General features: G+C 40.7%; 1 protein-coding gene across 3 annotated transcripts in view; it reads left to right on the top strand.

The window, feature by feature from the left end:
* The window catches only part of MCTP1 (multiple C2 and transmembrane domain containing 1), a 497,445-nt gene that overhangs the window by 295,334 nt on the left and 177,186 nt on the right, over nucleotides 1–24,925 (top strand). For all 3 annotated transcript variants that reach the window (XM_065406109.1, XM_065406107.1, XM_065406108.1), the window contains 2 exons: nucleotides 8,402–8,572; nucleotides 18,934–19,064. In XM_065406109.1, coding sequence (XP_065262181.1) covers nucleotides 8,402–8,572; nucleotides 18,934–19,064 — 302 coding nt within the window. The remainder of the gene's footprint in view (nucleotides 1–8,401; nucleotides 8,573–18,933; nucleotides 19,065–24,925) is intronic.

The following is a 24,925-nucleotide window of genomic DNA, read 5'->3' as shown; positions in this document are numbered from 1 at the left end:
CATGATATGATTTATTGGAAAAGCTAATACAGATAACTTTTAGGGGTATCTAAAATAAAGTACATTTTTAACCCTCCAAGGTCTTTACAGTTGCACCTATATTAAGGGAATCTGGCTTTACAGATTGTGGGGTATGAATTGCTTTTATAAACTCCCTAATACATTCTAAAAATAGTTTTTCAGTAATTAATTGTTGTAATTGGTACTTATGAGAGTCAGCACTATGTCAATGCGGTGAAACCCACAGTACTAGCTTTTCAAGTTGTTTCCAGCATACAATACTGTGATACAACTATTAATATAATTAGAGCTTTCATGAACAAAGAACATCAACTTGAATTGGTTGGTTATGAAAATGTATTGGAAAAATAGATTCATTTCCAGCCCTTCTCCATCCAAAGGGAAGATGATGTCTGAGCCCCCTTGTAAAATGTTGGCCAACTATCAATGAGTAAGAGAGGCAAATGAGACAATCTTTTGCCTTTACAACTTTTTATACTCCTATACAGTGCAATGTTATCTGGAAAGGGTTAAACATATCTCCTCTGTATTATTGAGCCTGAAGGAAGTAGTAATCACAGAGAGAAATCTGTAGCATTGGTTTTTTTTTAATGTAGTATTTATCCTTTCGTACAAGATGACGGCATTCCCATTGCTTAAGTACTCACTCAGTATTTTCCTCATCTTGACTTCCGTTAATGAGGTTTCTTTCTTTCTCACCCATACTGCCAATAATAGGGGTTTTTTTTCCAAATGAAATCTTATTACTTCTGGCACTCGCATAATGTGAGATTGGGTTGTGTTTAGTGTTGAAATCAAAAGGATAAATAGTAAGCTTGTGGCCTGTGAAACAGTAAATGAACTTCAGTATTGATTTATATGTCAGCAAGAGCAAATGCGTTATCTGCCCAAAACCAAACATCATCTGATCATAATAAGAAACAGGAAGGGGATAAAAATCTGCAAAACAAAAATGTTTGTTGCAAAATGTTAGATTATTAGTGTTTACTCACACTAGTAATTGCTAACTTTACAGACACTACTACCACTGCGAGATGTAATGTATACCTTTAAGATCCAAGCTATTATTAAAAAACAGATGGGGCTGATACGTAATTTTACCCACATTCAGCAATTGGTTGGGTTTTTTTTTTCTTTGTGTAGACTTGGAAAAGCTAAAGGCTTTCCTCATGATTATCTCTTTAACAAAGTTGTATTTTATTGAAAAATGCAGTCTACTCTCATGAAGGACATGGGGATGCCTCTAATATTTTATGAATATGTTCCTTCCATTTGTTTGATATGGTAGTTTTTGCTATATGAATACAAGGGATTAATTCAAGCTGAAGTTGCTTGTATCTATGCAAGAAGGGGGTTGAGAGCTTCAAATAGCCTGTTTACTAGCCCTTAAAGAACAATGCAAGTGTAATTTGCTTTTGAAGTTTTACCTCTGACCAGGTGGAGTCCAACAGTCTGGCTTGTAACCACAGGAGGGAGAATCAGAAGTGGGGAAAAAGTGTAAAAAGGATCTTTGGAGAGTAAAAGGACAATTTCTTAAGGACAGGCAGAGGCAGGGTCTGATGGGGAGATGGGGACAGACTGGAAGCCTGTGTCGCTTTTTCATTAGATAGATTTACACTTTGTGTTCCTGAGCACCACTCCCATAAAGGGCCCCCTAAACATAACAGTAGATCGACTCAGCTGGAAAACATCGATCAGATCTCTGGGCTGATCTCTGAACCAGGCAGTTTTTCAAGAGATTGCTTGAAAGTTCCAACATCTGAATATAGATTTTTCAGCAATATTATCAAATTGCAAGATATCACTATTCTTTTACAGAGAGACAGACTAAAAAACAGTAATGAATGTGCTATCTTGAGTGGCCTCCTCTGCTACTTTATGCGTTTTACCAATTCCCTTACTTTGATAGAAAGTGATGAATGCGCTTTTGGGGTGAAATCCTTTGTCACTGACTTCAGTGCGGCCAGGATACCTGAGCAATACATAAAACTTTTGAATTTACTGATGTCCTGGAAAGAATGTGGACTACAAGATAGTGCTCCACCTTTTCCTACAAGAAGTTCTCTCCCTTGGAGGTAGAGCCAGTACCCTCAGGGGACATGTATCTTCTTGTATCAAACTTTTGCACTCCAGGGGAGTAGTCCCTCATCATTCAGCTTCAAATCTTCAAATTCCTTAAACTGCAGAATAGGTTAATCCACCCAGGAAACTCAGTGCTATACCACAGGCATTCACAGGCCCACTAATCATTTACACCCATTGAGACTCTAGTGCAGGCTATGTACAATGTCACTTTATTTTCTTACTATTATGCTAGAGGTCCTAGCAGTAGTTATGTCCACACATAGTCTCAGAGCTGGGAGCAATCTAGTTGGAAACTCACTGCTCCATTTTTCATGGCATTGATGACATAGTGGAGTCAATTTATAAGGACATTTTCCATTTCACAATATTTTATTCTTGCCATTTTGTCCTTAAACAGAATTCAAGAAGTCAAAACTGATTTTTCTCTACTTTCATCTCTGACGGGGGTCAAAAGGTCATTTCTACAGGATATAAAATTGAGTGCATTCAATTTACAAAATCAGGGATTTAATCCCACTTTAAGGATCCAAAGCCCAGTCCTAGATCGATGGCCACATTCTTAGTAGAGAAGACCAGCATGTCCAGCAAAGAGAGTATGCAAAGTGGCAACATGGACCAACATCCAAACCTGGAAGCTGACCCTACAAGCTGCCCTACACAGAATTGTTCAGGAATATGATGCTCCAAGCCATGGTTCCACCTTAATCCTGCCAGTATAGTCTCTTTTTTTTTTTTTTTTGTCTGTTAGTATTCATATACTGTTCTCTGTTGTATTTTTACAACTGGCTTCACCAAATAATTTAGTCAATTTAGTCACCAACTCAATAGAGAATGGAAAATGTTGACTGATCTGTCGATTTCTCTTCTCTGAGAAAGGCACGTCCAGTGATCTGTCCCTCCTTATTCCTTTGTATATGAATGTTTTCTACAGTTGGATTTACAATATTGTAAAGTAAATCCAAAAATATCCAATCAGCTTCTCAACTGAGAAGATATCTGACATAAAGCTGTTCCATTTATTCTTGCTGAAGTTAACCAATTTCTAGTCATAGAATGCTTTGAAAAACTCTCTGAAAGAGACCTCCAGGCTGGGCCCACATATGACTGTTAAGATATATTCTTTCTGCCTCTGGCATGACCAAAGAGGGACCCTACCTCACATGCAGGTTACAGACCCAAAATGATTGGACCAGTGTAAGGATAAAGCACATAAACCAGCATAAGAATAACTGTTAGACAAAAATCTGTCAGGGATGGTCTACATAATACTTAGTCCTGCCATGAGTGCAGGAGACTGGACTAGATGACCTCTTGAGGTCCCTTCCAGTCCTATGATTCTAATTTCCATATCCACTATGGTTAACTGATAGTTCATGGAATTCAAATAACGGACTGTGTGCAAGGTGTTGTAATGATTTAGAAATAGGCAAAATAGTCATCCTAGATATTGGAAGTGAGAGATAAGTGCAATTAATTGCTATTGGAACTGTGGTCTAAATCCTCCTATGCTGGAGTCAGAAAATGGGTTGGTTTTATGCGAATACAGTATGTCCACCCTTTCTGCTAGTTTTGCTTATGAAGTAGTGGTATAGGAATGATTAACATCAGGGTCTAAAGTAAGCCTCCTAACAAGCAACTGAGAAGGTCTCACTTTAATTCTGGCATATGATAGTGTTGCCTTACAGGCAGTGTGCAATGTCTGCATCAGGTCACATATCCAGATTTGGAGCTGGATAAACTAGAATATTGGTTTATCAACAACCATTATAGAAGCCAATCTTGTGTTTACCATTAAAAAGTCTGAATCTTCCAGCACTAACCACGCAATGTTATGCAATTACCACAGCTTTTCCTTAAGCTTAGAATAGGATATGTCTGTGGTAACTTATAATAGTTGCCAGAGGTTGACTTGATAATGGCTTCTACTTTCGAATATTATAAACATTCTTAAAGGCCCTGACTAAGGACTGGTACACACCTAAAACTTAAGCTGACCTGGTTATGTTACCGAGGGCTGTGAAAAATTTTGTGCCCTCTGCAATGCAGTTAGGTCGACCTACCTCACACAGTAGATGCAGCTACTTAGAATTCGTCTATCAACCTGGCTACTGCCTCTCAAGGGGATGGATTTACTACAGAGATGGAGAAACCCTTTCCATCTCTATAGCAAGCATCTACACTATAGTGTTATGGCGGTGTAGCTGCAGTGCCTCTTGTAGTGTAGACATACCCTCAGGTGATTAAGCAAGTGCCTAACTTTGAGCGTGTGAGTAGTTTTTGGCAATATTCTTGATGAGTCCACTGGAGGTACTGGCTGTCCAATATGATGATTAGAGCTGGCTGTAAAAAAATATAATTCCCATGGGGGGAAAATTGAATTTTTTGGGAAAAAATTAATTGCAAATCAGAAGAAACATTCAAAAATTTGAATTTTTTCATAGGAGCTAAATTCTAAAAAAAAAAAAAAAAAAAAAATTGTTTTGGGAGAGCCAAAACTGATTTTTTCATCCTGCTCCTAGGGGCTACCCAACTCCCCAGGGAGAGTCATACTGCCTAGGTAGTTGGGGCGCTAAGAAGCCTGGGCTCTCTGGTAACCCGTCACATAGGCCACCAAAGAGCTGAGGGTTTGCAAGCCCTGGGACCTTGACTCCCCAGCAACCTGTTAGACAGGCTACTGAGGAGTTGGGGAGTCCAAGGAGGCAAACAGGCAGAAAACCTGCCTATCTGCCTGGTTTCTGTCAAGTTTTGACTGAATCTGCACATTCCCATGGAATGTTTTGATTTCATTGAATCAGCATTTCTGATGGAAAACCAACCAATGCTTGCTGTGATCAGTGACATAATTCTGTCGTTACATAAACAGCTTTATTTTACATCTATAAATACCACTTGCACTTCGCACTCTCATGAGTGTCTAATTAACATGCTAAGTGCACTTAAGCACTGTTTGCATGCCAAGAAATGAATCCAGCTGCTGACGCTTTTTTATGTAAGACTCTTATCATCATCAGTTTGGCAGAGGAATTTTAATGCAAGATAATACCTTATAGCAAAAGCTTGCCAAAATAAGGCCCTGGAAGGGAATATTGTTCATTTAAACTGAAAATTATTTTCAGCTCAGTAATGGCCTGCTCTTGCTCCCATTGAAATCAAGAGCAGAATTCCCATTGACGTCAACTGAAGCAGGATTGGTCCTTAAATCTGGAGGGCATAGTTAAATTTGATACATTAATGACACATTAAAACACATCAGTAAAACCCTCTAAGTGCCTTAATTTAAGGAAAGGTGCAGTAACAGATTATCTTGCACCTTTAGTCAAACATAATGGAAAAAAGTAGTCATTAACCATTATCAGCTCTTCTCTGTCATGTCATGGTGTACTGGTAAAATTTAGGGGGAAATGTGAAGATAAGAAATTGTCTTCTAAAATAAGGCCTTTGCTCTTAATTAGGTCTGTAGTCAGTATAATTTTTTAGTTCCAATCTGTAGTTTGAAGTAGCAAACTTTATGGGTTCAGAAAAAAAGCCCCTTCCCTCTCTTCCCTCCTCCACCTTCAGTTGCCAAGGAAAAGTTGTTTTGAGCTCTGGTAGTGCTCCATTAAGAATGTTATCTACCATATTAGTACTACAGTATATAAAGCTGGTATAATCAAAAAAAAAGACTGAAGTCCATTCTCCATCACTTCACCTAGAAATAGTCTGAATTATAGCAAGTTTTTATTTTAATTAACAGCATCCCAGTAAAAATATTTTGGCATCCTGCAGTGTGTGTTTGGAAATTACTTTTGATTCACCAGACCTACAAATTTTTGTAAAATAGTTATGACATTTATTGACAAAAGAAGGATGAATATTTAAGAATGTTGTTCCTAAATATTTATTTTCCTTTCCATTTACAACATTAAATTATGCACTTAACTTTAACTTGCATTACAGCCACAGTTTTTGTCAGAACTCAGTGATAGAATTGTGTATGTTGTCTAAAATATACATTTTCATGTATTATTTATAAAAAGGATTTGCGGTAACAGTGCAACATTTGCTTTACCCATCTCACTGATTTTTTTAAAATGTTGTGTGCACTTCCGGAACAAGTCTGAGTTTGTACGAAGTGAAAGGCTGAAAGTGGTGGCTGTATTTTATAATGATTTTGTGCCTGATTCAAGATGTTTAAGTTTGTAGTCACTGATTTCCTCCCCCCTCCCCCCCCAGTGTTGGCAGCATTGTCAAATGGTTTCCCTTATTAGAATTGAGGCACAGCCTCTAGTGTTGCATGAGGCTTCATGAGCTGAGAAAAAAATGGGAAATAGCACATTATATTATAAAGATTATGGCAGCAAACAAAAATACTGATTTGTATGATATTTCTTAATTCAGAAAATGATTTAATATGTTGCAATAATTTAGTATAATTTGGAAGTGGGAGGGGAAATATAATTTTAAAAAGTACTTTAATCTATAAAGTATGAGAATTTTCACTTTCATAAAATATCCACATCTAGATGTCAATTTGCCAGCAATAAATGATGTTTACAGGAAAAATTACTGGGATGATAGAAGGTAAGAATCAATAGCAGAGCAAAACACTTGAGAATAGTGGCTACCACACTAAATTTGAAAAGACAACCAGAGATTCAGTAGGGCTTATATTTGTGTTAAATGTGAGTGGAAGAAGAGAGCCTATCTGGTTAATTATCAAAACAGGTAAGTAATATTTCTGTGTAAATGTCAGTGTTTTCAGTGTTCACTCTGTTACGCAAGTTCAGATGGGTTTAAGTACCAAGTTTCCACATGGTTTCGATAATCACTTTAGTCCAGTCCTGGACTCCTTGAATAGAAGAAAACTATTGATGTTACCAAAACACACAAATATATGTTGAAGTTTAATTCCATTTTCCTTTGCAGAGATTGAACGTGCACTAAACGTAGTCAGCAGACTCACTTTGGCGAAAACATACTAACTTTCTGCAATGTTTGTAACACATGTGAAAAGAGCAGTTACATCACTAACTGAAATATTCAAACACAGCTAATTTATCTCTGACATTTACACTATACTGTGGTATTGTACTGTATAGAAGACAAAAACTATATAATGAGTCTCCTTTATTGTCGACCCTAATTCTAGAACTACTTTGTGTGATGATGTGCTTTGTAAATGAGAATGGGAATTATCATTAAGATGGCAGAGAAGTCTTCAGAATTGTATAATATTACAAATAGACAGGAGGGAATACTGACAGTAGAAATATTTCTTTTGATGCACGTACACTTCGTGGCATGCTTCTTTTATTGAATATTGAAATGTCAGTTTAAATTCTGGATAGCCAATCATATCAAACTACTGCAAATAAGGACTCTTCATCTGTGTCAGAATTTCTGAGAGAAAACAAAAGATATGTTTTTTTAGAACAAATTTGAGAGAACATTTTGTAATCCGAAGATAGGTTTTTAAAAGGATACAAGGATTTTTCCACAACCAGTGAGGCTGTTCTCTAAATTCCCTTTTGGGACATGTGGCTAGTAGATCAACTAGTAGTTGTACTTAAGTTCAATTAAGCTTTTCATTTTTTGTTTTGTTTTTAAATATCAGTGCTCAAATTAGGAAGTGGCCTACATAGACATCAGCAAAACTGAAGGGATGACTGCTGAGAATCTAAAATGGTGCCTCTGTAAGATTGGCCCTCCCCTGGTGTTTTTCCATAATAGTCAAGTGTTTGTGGGTATAAGAATCATTTTAGTGACTGCAGATTATCATTCTGAACTTTATTTCCCTCCTCTTCTGTAGCCCTCTTTCCCCTCCCCCCCTTCCTGCTTCTCATAGTGCTTTGCATTATTTTAATCAAGGTTTCATCTCCCATAATATTTTTGACATTCCTTTTTCAGGTTCATTCATTCAAACAATGCCTCTTCATCAGATCTTAAAATATTTATTTGTAGCATAATTATTCCTGTGGGCCAGGGGAGGAAGAGATTATGTCCTGGAAAGCAGTAACTCTGAAAAAGATTTGTGGGTAATGGTGGATAATCAGTTGAACACAAGTTCCTGATGTGATGCTGTGGCCAAAAGAGCTAATGCGATCTTTAGATGCATAAACAGGGGGATCTTGAGTAGGGATAGAGAAGTTATTTTACTTGTGTATTTGGCACTGTATTTGATTTGTAAAAAAAACCAAAAATCTACAGATAAGGGAAACAAACTTTTCAGCCTATGTTTCAATAAATGCCGGAAGAATAAATTACAAAAGAAATGTTTGCATATTTTAACTAAATCTGTTTTTTCTTTAACATGAAGTTTCAGCCCCAGAGTTTACGCCTGTCAGACATGCACAGAAAATCTCAGCTCTGGAGAGGAATAGTCAGTATCACTTTGATAGAGGGATGTGAACTGAAGCCCATGGATGCAAATGGATTGAGTGATCCCTATGTGAAATTCCGGCTGGGCCATCAGAAGTACAAGAGTAAGGTAACTTCTTTTAACTGTGTTCGTACTTAACATTTGGGATCTTCTGCTTGAATGACTATTTTAATACTTCTGGAACTTTGTTGTATTACTGCTTAGGTGTTACAGCTCCTAGAACCTTTGTGTAGTTGTCATTTATTAATACTAAAATTGAGGTAAATATGTGGATGAAGAAAATGAAGCATTAGAAAAAAGTAATTTTTATTTTATTTTTCAATATGCCAAATACAGCAATGTTATGGTAACATGCCCAGGAGTTTACGTTTACCAATACTCTCATCTAGGGATTCAGCAAGTGCCGGGCTCTCTCATGCCCTCATGCAGGGGTTGTTTGTGCCCGTGATGGTGATTTCCGTCTGCATGGGACTTAAGCACCTGCAGATCAAACCAATCTGGTTTGTGTGTTTGGGTTTACTGCAGGAACTGGTCACCCACTTATGACTTCTATCCTTACAGGACACTGACTGCAAGTAATAGCACAATTTTAGTGTTTTTAATTTATTTTTCCTTTCCTTTTTCATTGTTCTAATTAATTGGTCAGATTTCCAGGCTGCTGTGGGGATGGATTAAAACTAGGGCTGTCAAGTGATTAAAAAAATAATTATTATTAATTGCAGATTTAATAGCACTGCAGAATAATAAAAATACCATTATAAATAAATAAATATTTTTGGATGTTTGCTACCTTTTCAAAGATAATGATTTCAATTACAACAGAATACAAAGTATACAGTGCACTTTATTATTTTTTTATTACAAATATTTGCCTTATAAAAAAGATAAACAAAAGAAATAGTATTTCAATTCACCTCATACGAATACTGTAGTGCAATCTCTTCATCATGAAAGTTGAACTTACAAATATAGAATTATTATTTTTACATAACTGCACTCAAAAATAAAACAATGTATAACTTTAGAGCTTACAAGTCCACTCAGTCCTACTTCTTACTCCTCCTTTAGAGGAGTTGTCTTGGCTTATTGAAGAGATAAGATATTTTATCTCAGAAAGTCAGTATTCTGGAGATGGGAAGGGTGAGAGTTGTGCAGGAGAAGGGTGAATTCTTGATGCTGCTCCTATTGGGTTGGATTTCTGGGCTTGCCTGCCTCCTGTCCAAAGAGGAAGAGAGTTTCATCTTAGAGATCTGCATTGAGTGTTTGGAGGGAGCGGGGGAAGGAGAAAGCAATAACTTGTGCAGGAGAAAGGTGAGGGAGGGTTGCTTGCTGCTTCTGGAAGGGTGGTTTCTGGTACTGGGCTCACCTCCTTTTACTGAGCTAGGTGGGCTCCCTTCAGCCGAACGAGCCCTTGTTTCCAAGGGAGGGTGGATTTTACTTCAGGGATTTGGCATGCAGCAGGGGAGGAGAGGCTGGCGTAGGGAGCTGTTCTCTATGAGTGCGCCCCCCCCCAGAGTGATGGGCCAGCCAGGGGCAATGGGGCACGGCACGGGAGGGATATGGGGGGGGGGGGTAGACCGCCAAAGCGAGGGGCTAGCTGGGGGCATTGGGGCACTGCGCAGGGGGTGTGAAAGGGGTTGGTCCTCATAGCAAGGGGCTGGGTGGGGGTAACGGGGCAAGGCATGGGGGAGTGGGAAGGCACAGCCATGAGCACTGTATTTTGTTTGGTTGCCAGGATGGTCAATATGAGCTCTGTGTTGCTTTCTCCCCCCCCCCCCCCCAAATATTTCTCTTTTTATCTTTTCAAACTGTTTTTCTCACAAACTCAGACTGTGGGGGACTAGACAGTTTAGAATGATCTAATCAGCTATAGCTTAATAGCTACGTTGTCATTGTTTGCGCCAACAGAGGTCAGAAGACACCATATATTTTTTTGGAAAGAACATTGTGTTGAACATGGTTTCAAAGAAACTAATAAAATTTCTTTTCAAACATTTCAGATAAAGTAACATGCAACATATTTTCAGCTTGAAGAGTAACAAAATTACTTTTCTGTGTTACATGTCTAAAAAGTAATCTCTTAATGCAACGTTTGCTTTGACCAACCTGGGCAAAACAAAGTCTGACTTAAAGACTAATAACAGAGCAGCCAAAACCACTTTTTCTTCCTTTAGAAAACCCTACAGGGAATATTTTGCCTGTTTTTTTTGATCTAGGTACTTTTTTCAAGTACCATTTTTCCATACCTTGCGTTTTTTGCTTGAAACAAACAGCTTCGCTCTTGTAGTTCCAAAGTGAATGACGTGATACTGATGGGAAGGGACAATGTGATTATGCTGTATAGTTTTAGAAACTGCCAGTTGTCTTCAGACAATTGTTCCATATTTCACATATTTCCATATTTTTTCTGACTTAGTGTCTTTATTCTGTAAATAAAGTTGGAATGAATGTTCCTTATTTTTACTATGCTGGTATTTGGGCTTGAACCACAATTACTATACGGATGGTGGACTCTTGTCTTATTTTGACCTTTTCACTCCCTAACTCTGATTAACTTTTCAATTATAAGAAATTTTGAAATTATAATACCTATGCATTGTGTTGTCATTAACTCCTTATTTGATACCATAAAGCTCTTCAGATGTCTGAAGGTCTGTTCATAGAATCAGTAGGGTGAAATCAGTTCTCCTGCATCCTCTTGCATCTCCCACAACTTGCCCACCCATCCAGTCCCACATAGAGGCTAGAATTAACAAAGTTAATTGCCACGTGCTTTATACAGAGTTGTGTTGAATGTTACTTATTTTGAATTGTTGGCATCTCTAAGCTGACACATTTTTATATGTACAAACCAAAATGCTGAAACCAAATTTTCGCCCACACTTTAATGTTAACTTTTGGATGTTTAATTCTACTAAAAATGATTAAAGAATGCACTTTTTAGTTCTTTCAAAGGTCTGTAAGACTCCTAGTGATAAATCCAGTGGAATTGTGGCCTTTGTTGAAGTCAGTACACCTCTACCTCGATATAACACTGTCCTCGGGAGCCAAAAAATCTTACTGCGTTATAGGTGAAACTGTGTTATATCGAACTTGCTTTGATCCACCAGAGTGCGCAGCCCCGCCCCCCTGGAGCACTGTTTTACCACGTTATATCCAAATTCGTGTTATATCGGGTCGCGTTATATTGGGGTAGAGGTGTAGTTGCCCCATAAGGAAGACATTGGGCCAATTTCCACTCCTGCTCAGTATAGAAGTTACTGCTGCTATTAAGCTATGATGGAGGAGATTGCTTCTTTTTCTCTAGAGAGGGCTTGGTTTATAAATTATATGCAGAGGTGGCTCTATGGTTTTTGCCGCCCCAAGCACGGCAGTCAGGTGGCTTTCAGAGGCACGCCTGCAGGAGGTTCGCCGGTGCCGCGCCTTCAGCGTCCCCGCCGCCGAATTACCACCGAAGCCGCGGGACCGGCGGACCTCCCACAGGCATGCCGCCGAAGGCAGCTTGACGGCCGCCCTCACACCAACCGGCAGGCCGCCCCCCACAGCTTGCCGCCCCAGGCACGCGCTTGCTGCGTTGGTGCCGGGAGCCGCCCCTGATTATGTGTTTCTTCTTTGAGTAGCATCCCTCTGGGCCCAATGCACATGTGCTTTTGATCTGAGATTTTCAGTAACAGAGCCCATTCAGTTCACACATCCACTTTAGACATCCTCATACCTTGGACTGAGGATGTCTAGAGCGGATGTGTGAGCTTCACGGACAGACCACCCTCAGTTCCTTCTCAACTGCCTGGTGGCCTGAGACTGAACCTTTATTTTACCTGGTCCCAATTTTTTTCCTGGAGTTCACCTTTACTGTAACTTAGTATAGTTTAGTTTAGTCTAGTCTAGTAATTTATTTGTCATTATTAGTTGAATGAGCCCCCCTTCTATTTCTGTTGTTTTTTTCCATTTAACACCTTCTTCCCTCCTTTTTTTTTTTTTTTTTTTTTTTTGAGGGGCATCTATCAGGGGTTATCACTTGTTATGCCAAGTTCCCCAGGCTTCAAGCACTGCCTTTCCAGCTGGGGTCCACCCCGGTTAGCAAAGGTGGTTCTCTATGCCAGCACTGTTTAGGGGACACCTATATACGATCCAAGTGTAAGATCTGTACTACTTTTAATAGCAGATCTGGAGATGGAAACAGAGAAATTGAATTTTGGCTTCTTATGATAGAGGAAGCCCTGATACCAGCTTCAGACCTGGGTTTGGAGGACCCTCTTGTACACCAGCCTTCAAGTGCACTTAGTGCCCCGTCAACCTCTGTATCAAAGTGACAGAGACGTTCGCAGTATAAGGATGAAGGTACCGACAAGACTCCATGGAAGAGAAGTCCTGAGTCTCCCACCAGAGATTTTTCTTTGAAGAAATCTCAGTCACCCCAGGAGACCTCAGGTCCTGGAATAGGTACTATTGAGGCTCCTAGCAGTTCTGGTACCAGGAGCTCATCAAGGCTTTGAGTTCTTCTGACAACCATGGTACCAAGCATGCTTCAGTACCAATGAAACATGATCTGAGCAGAAAGCCCAAGAAATCTGCTTCTTAGAAACCAGTACCATCTGCAGACCCCAAGCATTCTGACTCTAGAAGGCTGATAACATCCATCTTCGTACCCAAACTGGTATCCCAGTCTGCTACACCAATGCACCAGAAGACATCAGAATCTTTGGTATTGTCACCGTCTGTTAGACACGCACCTCCAAAACAATCAGCACCCTCAGATTGAGACAGACACCAGCGAAGCAATCAACATTATTATTGACCATGGCTGTTGTGGAGCCTCACTTAATCTCAGCTCAGATCCATTCAGCACCACAAGAATTCAGATTCTCCAGGGGTCTTTTTGTTTCTAAAGAACTGGAGTCCCCATTGCTAATGGGTACCAAGCCCTTGTCAACAGTGTTCTTTCTAATTTTTCCCATGCATGTGCAGAATGAATGCTGTTATGTGCACCAATATGGAGGAGATGTGTAACACAATTCATGTGGTGGGGGTGGAGCCGGGGGGTTCAGAGTTTAGGAGGGGGGCTCAGGGCTGCGGCGGAGGGTTGGGATGTGGGGGGGGGGGGGTGAGGGCTCCAGCTGGTGGTGCGGGCTCTGGGGTGGGGCCGGGGATGAGAGGTTTGGGGTGCAGGCTACCCAGATCGTACGACAGGGAGAGACGACTCCCCCCAACTCTATCTCCCCACAGCAGCACCTAGGCTTGGGGGGGGAGGGCAAGAGGCACCTCTCTCCCGGTGGTGGCAGGTCTGTGCCAGGGCTAGGTGGGGGCTGGGGGAAGGGCGCCTCTCCCCAGGTCGTGCAAGTCAGGGGCAGGTCTGTGTTGGGGCCGGCAAGGAAAGGTGCTTCTCCCTGCTGCGGCAGGTCCGTGTTGGGGGCAGCCGGGAGAGGCACCTCTCCCCACCGCAGCCCTGAGCCCCTGCGCGGGGCTTAATAGGCAGCTGCATGGCTGCACAGGTTAGAGGGAACTTAGCTTGTCAGTATCAAGATCTTCTGGGTCACTGAGATCTTATCTTTCCCTGGTGACTCTGACTTCTCCAATACCTGCTGCACATGGTAGACAACTACCTTCATCTTTAGTTCTGCCTCACTGTTGGACTACATTAAGAATGATTTTTCTTATGCCCAGATCTCTGTCTAGGTGTCTCCTATATACCATGGAGAGACCATTTCCTGGGTCACCCATCATGAGAGGAACGTGCATAAGGATAAATAACCTTATGGCCCTTCTCATTAGTATGATCAACACTGGATGTCCGCTCCTCTACCTTATGGTCTCCCTCAGTAGCCATATTGGTGTGTCTATCACCAGCAGTTTTTGAAAGCTCCTAGCTACTCCCATGGGGAGCATAGAAAAATCTCCTGTACCATATCTTCCTCCTCAGCCTCAAGAGGAAACTTTCAAGGAGCAAGAAGCTAGAGGTGAACCCCCCATCCCAATACAAATATCTCTGTCATCTCCAGAAGAAGATGTAATGCCTCGACCACCTTCTTTGGTGGATGATTTTGAACAGTTCCAGGAACTGATTAAACATGTTGCTGACTCACTCCAGTTTCCTTAGAGGAGATCCAAGAGTCAGAACATAAACTTTTGGACGTTGTACATTTGACGGTCTCTGGCCAAATTGTGTTGCCAGTCAATAAGGCTCTTATGGAACCTGCTAAAACCATCTGGCAGACCCCTGTCATGGCATGGCCTATCTGTAAATGGGCAGACAAAAGTATTCTATGCCAGCCAAAAATTCTGAGGTTTTTTTTTCTCCCACCCACAAACAAATTATTTAATCAACGAATGTGGCAACAGCACAATGCAAAAAATGAGCCTTACAACAAAGACCAAGAGTGACTTGATCTGTTTGGTCACAACAGCTACTCTGCAGCGACTCTGCAATTCAGGATCACAAATTACCAAGTTCTGATGGCAAAATACAACCACCCCAGTTATGGTAAATTCAACAACTTTATTGAACATCTCGCTGAGGAACACCTGAGAACAGTTCAGAGCCATCATAACAGAAGGTCAGTTCTTAGCAAAGACCTCATCGCAAGCCTCCCTAGATGCAGCTGACTGTGGCTCAGTCCATCTCCACCACCGTCATCATGCATTGAGCATCCCAATTACAATTATCTGGTTTTCCTAAGGAGGTCCAAGACTGTGGAAGGGCCTGCCTTTTGATGGACTCATGCTCTTTTCAGAGTCCACGGATGAATCCTTACATACCTTAAAAGACTCAGAGCACACTCACTTCTCTCGGAATATATATGCCTACAATCAAAGAAAATATAGTAGATTTCAAACCACACAGAGATCCCAAATGGTCTAGATTTCGAAGTATCATGGTTCTGTAGAGCCACCAAGAAAGAGATCAAGATATCAAAAAAGAGACACCTTAATGGAACTGTTACCACTACCCAACTGTCATCCTCAGCTATGATGATGGTCTGGTTGAAGGTCTGGGAATATCCTCCTTTTGAGAATACCCAGTTTTAACCCTTTGGAGATCAGTTTTCCCATTTTCAACCTGCCTAGGAACAGATTATTTCCAACAAATGGGTTTTGGAGGTTATAACAATGGGTTACTCCAACCATCTTATCTCCAACCCTATTTAGGGGCCCATCTCACAAACTGTTGAGACAGGAAGTCATCTCTCTCCTACTCATAGTGGCCATAGAACCAGTTCCAATCCAGCACAAGGGGAAGGGCTTCTGTTCCAAGTTATTTTTGGTTCCAAAAAAAGTATGGGAAATGGAGACCAATATTAGATCTTAGGCTCCTGTATGCCTTTGTGAAATCACAGAATTTCAGGATGGTGTCTCTTGCAGCTACAATTCCATGATTAGATTCCAGAGATTGGTTTGCAACCCTCGACCTTCAGGATGTATATTTTCATGTTGCTATTCATGCCTCTCACACGAGATTAGTCGGTCAGGATCACTTCCAATATCAAGTGCTTCCCTTTGGCCTCTCCTCTGCCCCAAGGGCATTCTCAAAGATCACAGAGATCTTTGCTGCTCATTGATATGAACTGACAATCTGATTCCCTTACCCCAATGATTGGCTGCTGAAGGGCTGTTTTTCTTTGCAGTACAGTCAATAATGTCCCTATTCCTCAGGCTAGGATTTCAACTCAACATTGAAAAGTCCATTTTGACCTCAGTACAATAAATACACTTCAGAGGGGCTTATCTGGATGCTGCAACAATCAGATCTTACCTTTCTGTGGACAGGTTTATGACTTTAACAAGACTCAAATGATCCTCCAAACATTGGCAAGAAATTGCACCCAACTGCTGACACTCCAGGAGTATCTTCTCCCATTAACCTCCTCAATCTGAGAGCTGTCAGAAACACCTGTTTCCACTTCCTTCCATTAATCAGGGACACATCTGTCAAGGCTGTGACAGATAACATGGTCTGAATGGTCTACATCATTAGTCAAGGAGTGGGACAAGATCCCCCCGTCTTTGTGTCAAAGCAAGAAAGCTATGGAACTGGTGAATAGCCAATCATATCTTCATCTCAGCCTCCTATGAGTAAAAAGGATCACGGCCAACAATCTCAACAGGCATTTCTCCCAAGATTGAGTGGGAACTGGACTTGTGGGTTCTCAGACACATTTTTCTGACTTGATGGTTCACAGAAGTGGACCTCTTTCCCAACACCACCAATAGGAAGTGCATACAATTTTGTTCCACAGGAGGAATGGGTCCTCAGTCCCTGGGGGATGCCTTCCTTATTGCTTGGATGAAAAGCCTTCTCTGTGTATATCCTATAATACCATTTGTCTTGAGCATGTTGAATGAGAACAAACAACAAAGCCAGTACCCTTATATGAATCGTCTCGCTTCTTGTCTGGCATCGAAACTGCCATCCATTTCTCACCTGTTTATTTTAGGACTCCCGTCACCTCTTCATCTGAACCTAGGAATTCTTCACCTTAGAGCTTGTTTACTTAATGGTTTTCAGGGTCTCAGACTTTCTGTTCTGCAGAAGTCTAACAGGTATTGTTAAACACCAGGAAGATATCTACGTGAAACACTTACCTTCAGAAGTGGAAAAGATTTCACCACTTGTGTACATGATGACAGTTTTCACCTGTTCCTCCTTCGTTCTCCACTGTTCTTGTCTATCTGTTGGAACTGATAAAGTCAGGTCTCTACACGATTTCCATCAAGGTTCACTCTGCAGCTGCATTTCATTCCTTTGTGGAGGGATTCTCAGTGTTTGCTCACCCCACAACAGCAAGATTCATCAAGGAGTTGATGAAACTTTCCCCACAGATTAGAGAGTACACTGCTTTATGGGATTTAAATTTGGTCCTTAATTGTCTCATGAAAACTCCCTTTGAGCCTACGACAACCTGTTTCCTTCTTCACCTGTCCATGAAAGTGGCTTTTTTTTCATGGCCATAAGCCCTGCCCGAAGAGTTGGAGAAATCGGTGGTTTAATGGAAGACCATCTCTTTTTCAGTATTCTTCAGGGAGAAAATTTTGTTACAACCACCTCTGAAGTTTCTACCAAAGGTATCTTCTGAATTCCGTATCAACCAGATTGTTTATCTTCCAGTCTTTTTTCCAAAACCACACCAGACCACAGAGGAAGTCATCCTCCATGCTTTGGATGTCAGAAGGGCATTAGCCATCTATCTGGACAGAACCTTTTAGAGACTTTTAGAAAGTCTCCACGTTTTGTTTAATTTACAGACAAACAAATCCAGAGTCTCCACTCAGAGACTCTCAAAGTGGATTTCTGGATGAGGCTGCCAACATTCAACTTCCTTGTAGGGTGTTAGCCCATTGTACAAGATTCCAGTCTGCTTCCATGGCACTCTTGAGAGAGGCCATCTGGGCTTCAATATATACTTTCTCCAAACTCTATGCCATGGTTCACGATGCCAGATCACATGCTGTGCTTGATAACACAGTGCTATCTTCAGTGTTGGACTTGACTCTTCTATCTTCCAGTGATACTGCTTGGGAGTCATCTGAAGTGGAGCACTCATAGGAACACTACTTGAAGAAGGAGAGTTTACTCACTTCAAGATATGTATCCCTATGGATGCTCCACTATCTGCCCTCCTTGCCTATGCTTCAGAGTTGTCTCAAGGAAATTCATGGCGGAGAAGGAATTGAGGGCAGTTTGCCTGTGCCGCTCTATGTATCATTAGTGCAAGGCATAAGGATGGTCTGGAGCACATGTGTGGGTTGAACAGGCACAGCTAATTAAAATCTCTGCTCAAAGGTGCATGGGGTGCAGGCATACTTGAAGTTGAACACCCACAGGGACACACATCTTGAAGAACAGCAGTTATTGCACAAGGTGAATAACCTCTTCTCAGAGATAACTAGAGTAAAAATCACTATTGAAGCTGTCTACTTCAACCTGAATTCATTTGCATCCTCTCCTGTAATTAAAAATAAACAACAAATTAGCTTGGTAAATTCATTTTCCCCACCCCTACAACCTCAAACATTATAATGGCAAGAAAAAGAGGAGGAGATCATGCGAAGCTGGTTAACTGCAGTTGCTGGTTAAATGCTTTCAGTTTCAGTCTATTTGTCATTTTCAGGTAGCCTTTTTTTTTTTTTTTTTTTTTTTTTGGTTTTGCTTTAGAAAGACAACTTTGTCACTTTCCGGTCACTCAAGATGAGGAATCATTACTCTAGAGAAAAATGGTTCAGTTCCCAGGGCAAATTCATTGTTTTACAGACTTTCAGTGGTGATGAACTGAGAGATTTTGGAGGTTGGTACTATGTCCAACGGGGCATGGGGTTGTTCAGTAGCCTTATTTTTTTTTCGTTTAAAAAAATCACCACTAAAGCCATTAATTGTGTGAATAAGACTTTCTGGGCAGCATCTAAAGATTAATTTCACTGTTCAGGAAGAACATGGCTGCACAGTGCAATAATGACTTTCTTTACTCTCCTTTCAGATTGTGCCAAAAACGTTAAATCCTCAGTGGAGGGAGCAATTTGACTTTCATCTCTATGAAGAGCGAGGTGGAATTATTGATATTACTGTGTGGGACAAAGATGCTGGCAAAAGGGATGATTTTATTGGCAGGTGTGTGCAATTACAACCTACTAGTACTCTGGAGATGAGAGCATATGATTACAATGAGTCTTGTTGTTAAAACTATTCCTTATAACCATTTGTCCTTGTAAAGAAAATACTGAGCTTTTACAAAGTATAAGTACATTTTCCTGCATTTATGACCGTCCTTGTTGTAATGCTGACAAAATAATTATTTGCTTGACCAGTAGGTGGCAGATTTTACCTATTCATAGACGTAGATTTTCAAATGTGGACATATTGTATTAAGAGGTATAATCAAGATGCAGGCGGTTCCATGCGGCAATGTTTTCAGGGTTGGGGTTAGAGGTGAAAGAAATATCATGAATTACAAAATGCTTGTAAGACTAAAACACATCCTCATTTTTAATCTACTGTGTGGGTGAAATGAAAATCTTAAAGCACTGCACACAACCTTTTTTGCAATAAAATATGATCATTGATGTAATTAATTCTCAAGGGACTCCATATTTGGGATCTTTTCTCAGAATTCAGGAAATGATTTCTATCTGAATCACCAAACTCAAACTGTTTTACTGTGGTAGGTCATGGTAAATACAGCCCATTTGTATCCGCTCATAATAGAAAAAAAGTCTCAAAACTATTAAATGTGTGTAGCTACTGTGAAAACTTAGCCTTATTGGGAAGTTCAAATATTCAGTTACATCATATGAAGTTACAGCACATTCTGGTAAATTGTATTAATCCTATTTCTTCTGGGTAGTTATCTGTCAGAGTAGAATATTAAAAACTTGTAGATGCTATGACTAGTACATTGATGCTTTGTAATCAGTAGAATTAGTCATTGTTGAAAGTACATATTCATGAATGGAATTCCTATGAACTAAGCCATATATTTTCCATGTCAATGTGTTAATCTTTCCTCCTTGTGTTTAGAGTAGCGCCTTTGTTTACCATACTAGATGATGGGGCAGACTGGTCATAATATTACATTTTACCTTCTCTTGGAGACAGCGTTTTATAGAATGTGAAGAATCAGAATAGATTTAAATTTTTTGGTGTATAAGAGCCTTAATGTCAATCAGTTTTTTAAAATATATATTCATTGGAATTGTATTTTATACAATGATACCCTATTATCTGGGATTAATATATGTGTATGTTTTGTCCCTGTCTCATCTGCAGTGAGTGGATATAATAATAACTTTAGTTTGGCAGAGTAGCTGAATGGGTCTGTCCTATGTGGGTACCTGTTATGCCTTGGAAAATAGCTTCTATTCTGTATTCATTTACTACAGAGTTTTTTCTGAAAAGATGAGATTTTAAATTCCAATAATTGACTTTGCAGGACTCTTTGTATTCAAGGCAGCTTTCGCTTTTTATTATTATTAACAAGAAGTAATATTATTACCACTAAAGTATTTTACAGATGAAGATATAGTCCCTGCTGCAAAGAGTTTGCAGTCTAAATAAAGACAAAGCATACAAGTGTAAAAATAAAGTAATTACAGAGCAGGAAGAAGGGTCCATAACCACAGGAACATGAGGTTGTGTAGATAATTATGCACACATCTAAAAGAGTAATATGTTTGAGTTTTTCTTTAAAAAAAATAACTTGTGGGCATCATGAAAGTAGTGATTTCTGTTTGTTTCATGAAGACCCCTGATGGATAATACCAAGATAATACCTTTCTCTAAAAAGACTGCTTGTAACCATTGCTATTTTTAAATGGGGAATAAATAATTTGAATGGTTTTGGTGGTCTGCCTCAAGATATGAAAGTGATTCACATTATATAAATACTGAAATAGACAGACAGACCTCTTTCTAGGCATATCTCAGAACCAGTAATCTATCCTCATCCTCCTTAACCTGTCAGCCACCTTTGACAAAGTTGACCAAGGGGAATAGTGGTGGGGGGAAAAAACTGGCTTCAAGACTGAGCTTGATAAGTTTATGGAGGGTATGGTATGATATGAGGAGACTGCCAACTATGGCATGTAGTTGATCTGCAACTGCTAGTAGCAAATATCTCCAACGGCCAGTGATTGGACACTAGATGGGAGGTCTCTGAGTTCCTACAGATAATTATTTGGGGGGAGGGATAGCTCAGTGGTTTGAGCACTGGCCTGCTAAACCCAGGGTTGTGAGTTCAATCCTTGAGGAGGCCACTTAGGGATCTGGGGCAAAAATCAGTACTTGGTCCTGCTAGTGAAGGCAGGGGGCTGGACTTGACTCAGTGACCCTTCAGGGTCCCTTCCAGTTCTATGAGATAGGTATTATTTCCCAAGTATCTGGCTCATGAATTTTGCCCATATGCTCAGGGTCTAATTGACTGCCATATTTGGGGTCAGGAAATTATTTTCCCCTGGTCAGATTGGCAGAAACCCTGGGAGTTTTTCAACTTCCTCTGCAGTCTTCCTCTGCATAGGTCACTTGCAGGTTTAAGCTAGTGTAAATGGTGGATTCTCTGTAACTTCAAGTCTTTCAACCATGATTTGAGGACTTCATTAACTCAGCCAGAGGTTATGGGTCTATTACAGGAGTGGGTGGGTGAGGTTCTGTGGGTTGCAATGTGCAGGAGATCAGACTAGATGATCATGATTGTCCTTTCTGGCTTTAAAGTCTGAGTCTGAGACCATGCTGTTACTCCTGAATTTTTGTCTTCCCTTGGCTTCCATGACTCTGTCCTCTCCTGCTTCTCCTCCTACCTCTCTAATCACTTTTTAGTTTGTCCTTTGCAGGATCCTCTTTGTCCCCTCTCCAATTTTCTGTGGGGTTCTACAAAGCTCCATCTTTGGTCCCCTTCTCTATACTTATCTCTGGGTAATCTCATCCACAAACACAAATTCAATTGCCATCTCTATGCTGATAATTTTACAGACCTTCCTCTGTACGCCAGATCTGTCTCCTCTTGTCCGTACTAAATTTTCTCTCTCTCTCTCTGATAGCTCCTCATGGATGTCTAGCCACCAGCTCAAGCTAAACATAGCTAAATAAGAGCTCTTAATCTTTTCTTCCAAGTCTTTCCCACACCTATTTTCTTAGCCACTGTGAACAAAACCACTATCCTGCCTGTCATGCAGGCCTGTAACCTGGGTGTCATTGTTAACTAGGACCTCTCTCTGGGTCCTCACATCCAGGCTATATCTAAAATTTGCAGATCCTTTCTGCATAACATGTCTAAGATACAGCCTTTCTTATTAAAACTGGTCATCCAGGCTCTCATCATCTTATGTCTTGATTACTGCAACACCCTTTTCTCTCTCTCTCTCTCTCATTGCAATCTTGCCCCGCTCAGATCCATTCAGCATGATGATACAAAGACCATTCTCCTAGCCTTTAACTTTGACCACTTCACCCCTCTCTTTGAATCCTTCTACTGGCTCCCCCTTCTCTATCTCATCAAACATAAACTGCTTGTATTCACTGTCAGGGTCCTTTGTGGCTTATCCCCACTGCATCTGACATCTCATTTAGTACTGAAATGTGGATTTGCATCTTCTCTTGACCAATAATGCTAGCCTCCCACCCACTTCTCAAATTTTCAGTCATGTACTTGTGCTTACTGCCATGCTGCCACTCATGTTTGGGAGGAGTTTCCTGTTAACATCTGCAGAGCTACCTCACTATCCTCCTTCAAAATCCTCCTTAAAACTCTCCTTTGCTGTGATGTCCACAAAAAATTTGACAACGATTAGGTCGCTGGTACACTGATACCCCTGCCTATCATACCGATCAATGCTGTATCATTTTTTCCTTGTACACCTCTACCCCAATATAACGCTGTCCTCGGGAGCCAAAAAATCTTAACATGTTATAGGTGAAACCGTGTTATATCGAACTTGCTTTGATCCGCCGAAGTGCGCAGTCTCCCACCCCTTCACTCCCTCCAGAGCGCTGCTTTACTGCGTTATATCCGAATTCATATTATATCGGGTCGCTTTATATCGGGGTAGAGGTGTACTCCCCTATTTGTCTGTATCCAGCTGTCATCTCTTGTCTTATGCTTAGATTGTAAACTCTTTGGGAGAGGAATACTGTCTTTTTGTTTTTTGTTTATACAACATCCAGCACAGGGGGGTTCTGGTCCATGACTGGGGCTCCTGGGCACTTTGGTAATATATAAATAATTATAAGGGTGACATGAGATCTTTTGCTTCCAGTATCAGAAGAGGTGATATGCTTAGGATCTAGAAGGGAAATTGAAAACTGTTTCCTGCTTAGCTGAGTGATTGGGCATTTTTCCTTTTATCTTAAATAAGGACCTCTTGCCACCTTGAATAATTTTCAAGCACTAGCAATTCTCTTCTAGAGGTAAATTTGTATATAATGCAAATCTAAGACTCCATCTTGAATGATTGCCATATCTGACTAAAGTTTGGTGAGGAAGAAACCATGTTTTATGATAAAGGATGAGTTTCCACTAATGGAAAAAAATGGAACAAATAGAAAAAAGGTATTCATTCATTATTTAGGGAACAAGTCTCATCTTTGATCCACAGTGCAGTTCTCTATTGCACATTTTGCATTCATTCTGCTTGCAGAGCACTCATGAATGTCAGCAGAAATTGTGAGGAATAAATGCAGAATATGCAAAAAAAATTGTTGCTTTGTGGATCTCAAAAAAGATATTTGCCTTTAGAATAGTATATGTTAGTGTCACAAATCCAGCTGGTGGCTCCTGTCCAGCTACCCACTGGACTGCTGAGAGGGGAATCCAACCCTGTGGATCCTCAGGTATTTAAGCTTCCCTGTGTCTCAGCAGGCTGCCTGCACTGTTTCCTCCCTAGGCCTCTCTGGCACATGTCCTGAGCACTGACTCTGTCTGCTATGTCTTCACAGAAATGGAGCTCCTTAGGCTCCCAGGACTGATGCTGACTACCCCACCATGATGCTCCAGTTGCTTACACACTTTGTCCCAGAATCCCATTCCAAAATTGTGAAGCTGCTGGTTTACAATTTAACTCTCTCCTGAAACACACAGCAGTTGTAAAGCATTTAACGTGCAGAAACACTGCCCAGAGTCTAGCCCCTTACTACTCTTCTACTGACTCATATAAAGCACAAATAAGTACAGATCATACAAAACAATAAGCATCTTACAATGTCCCTCATTAGCACACCCTTCCCCTGTGAGTTCTTGTGGGGACCATCTGTGTCCAGGGAGGCAAGCAGGCTCCCTTCCCTCTCACTGACTCTTACTTGCTGGTTCTTTTCTCCCTCATATACTGGAGAAAATGCCCCCTGAGCAGAATAACTTCTCTTTTAAAACTTTCAAATATCTTGTTCAATCTCTTGCTGGGTCAGAGGCCCCCTGCCAGGTGACTTTGTTGACAAGGCGAGCTCCCTCCTGCTAAACCAGTTGTTCTGAGCAGGGACCAGTCCTTTGTCAAGAGTGAATAGATTTCCAATGACTGGGTACTTAGTCAACTATCCTCTATTGTCAACACTGTATCGCTACATCTTGGGACTACAGCCCAACATGGAGGCAAAGGATAACAGATAAGGCTACCAAAAAGCATGCTCAAAATGGAGTGTGGAGCTTGGGGTGTTTTATTTTTCTCTTTCTCTCTGTCTCCATCGACACAGTATATTCTTGATTTTTGGTAACTCTGTTCTCCAGACCTCAACATTATTTGAATCCTGTCCTTGTCACCCAGCATGGGACAAGAATCATAGAATATCAGGGTTGGAAGGGACGTCAGGAGGTCATCTAGTCCAACCCCCTGCTCAAAGCAGGAACAATCCCCAACTAAATCATCCCAGCCAGGGCTTTGTCAAGCTTGACCTTGAAAACCTCTAAGGAAGGAGATTTCACCACCTCCCTAGGTAACCCATTCCAGTGCTTCACCACCCTCCTAGTGAAAAAGCTTTTCCTAATATCCAAC

The sequence above is a fragment of the Emys orbicularis genome, chromosome 6, assembly GCF_028017835.1.
Source record: "Emys orbicularis isolate rEmyOrb1 chromosome 6, rEmyOrb1.hap1, whole genome shotgun sequence".
Classification (NCBI taxonomy): domain Eukaryota; kingdom Metazoa; phylum Chordata; order Testudines; family Emydidae; genus Emys; species Emys orbicularis.
This window is presented reverse-complemented; position numbering and strand designations above follow the sequence as displayed.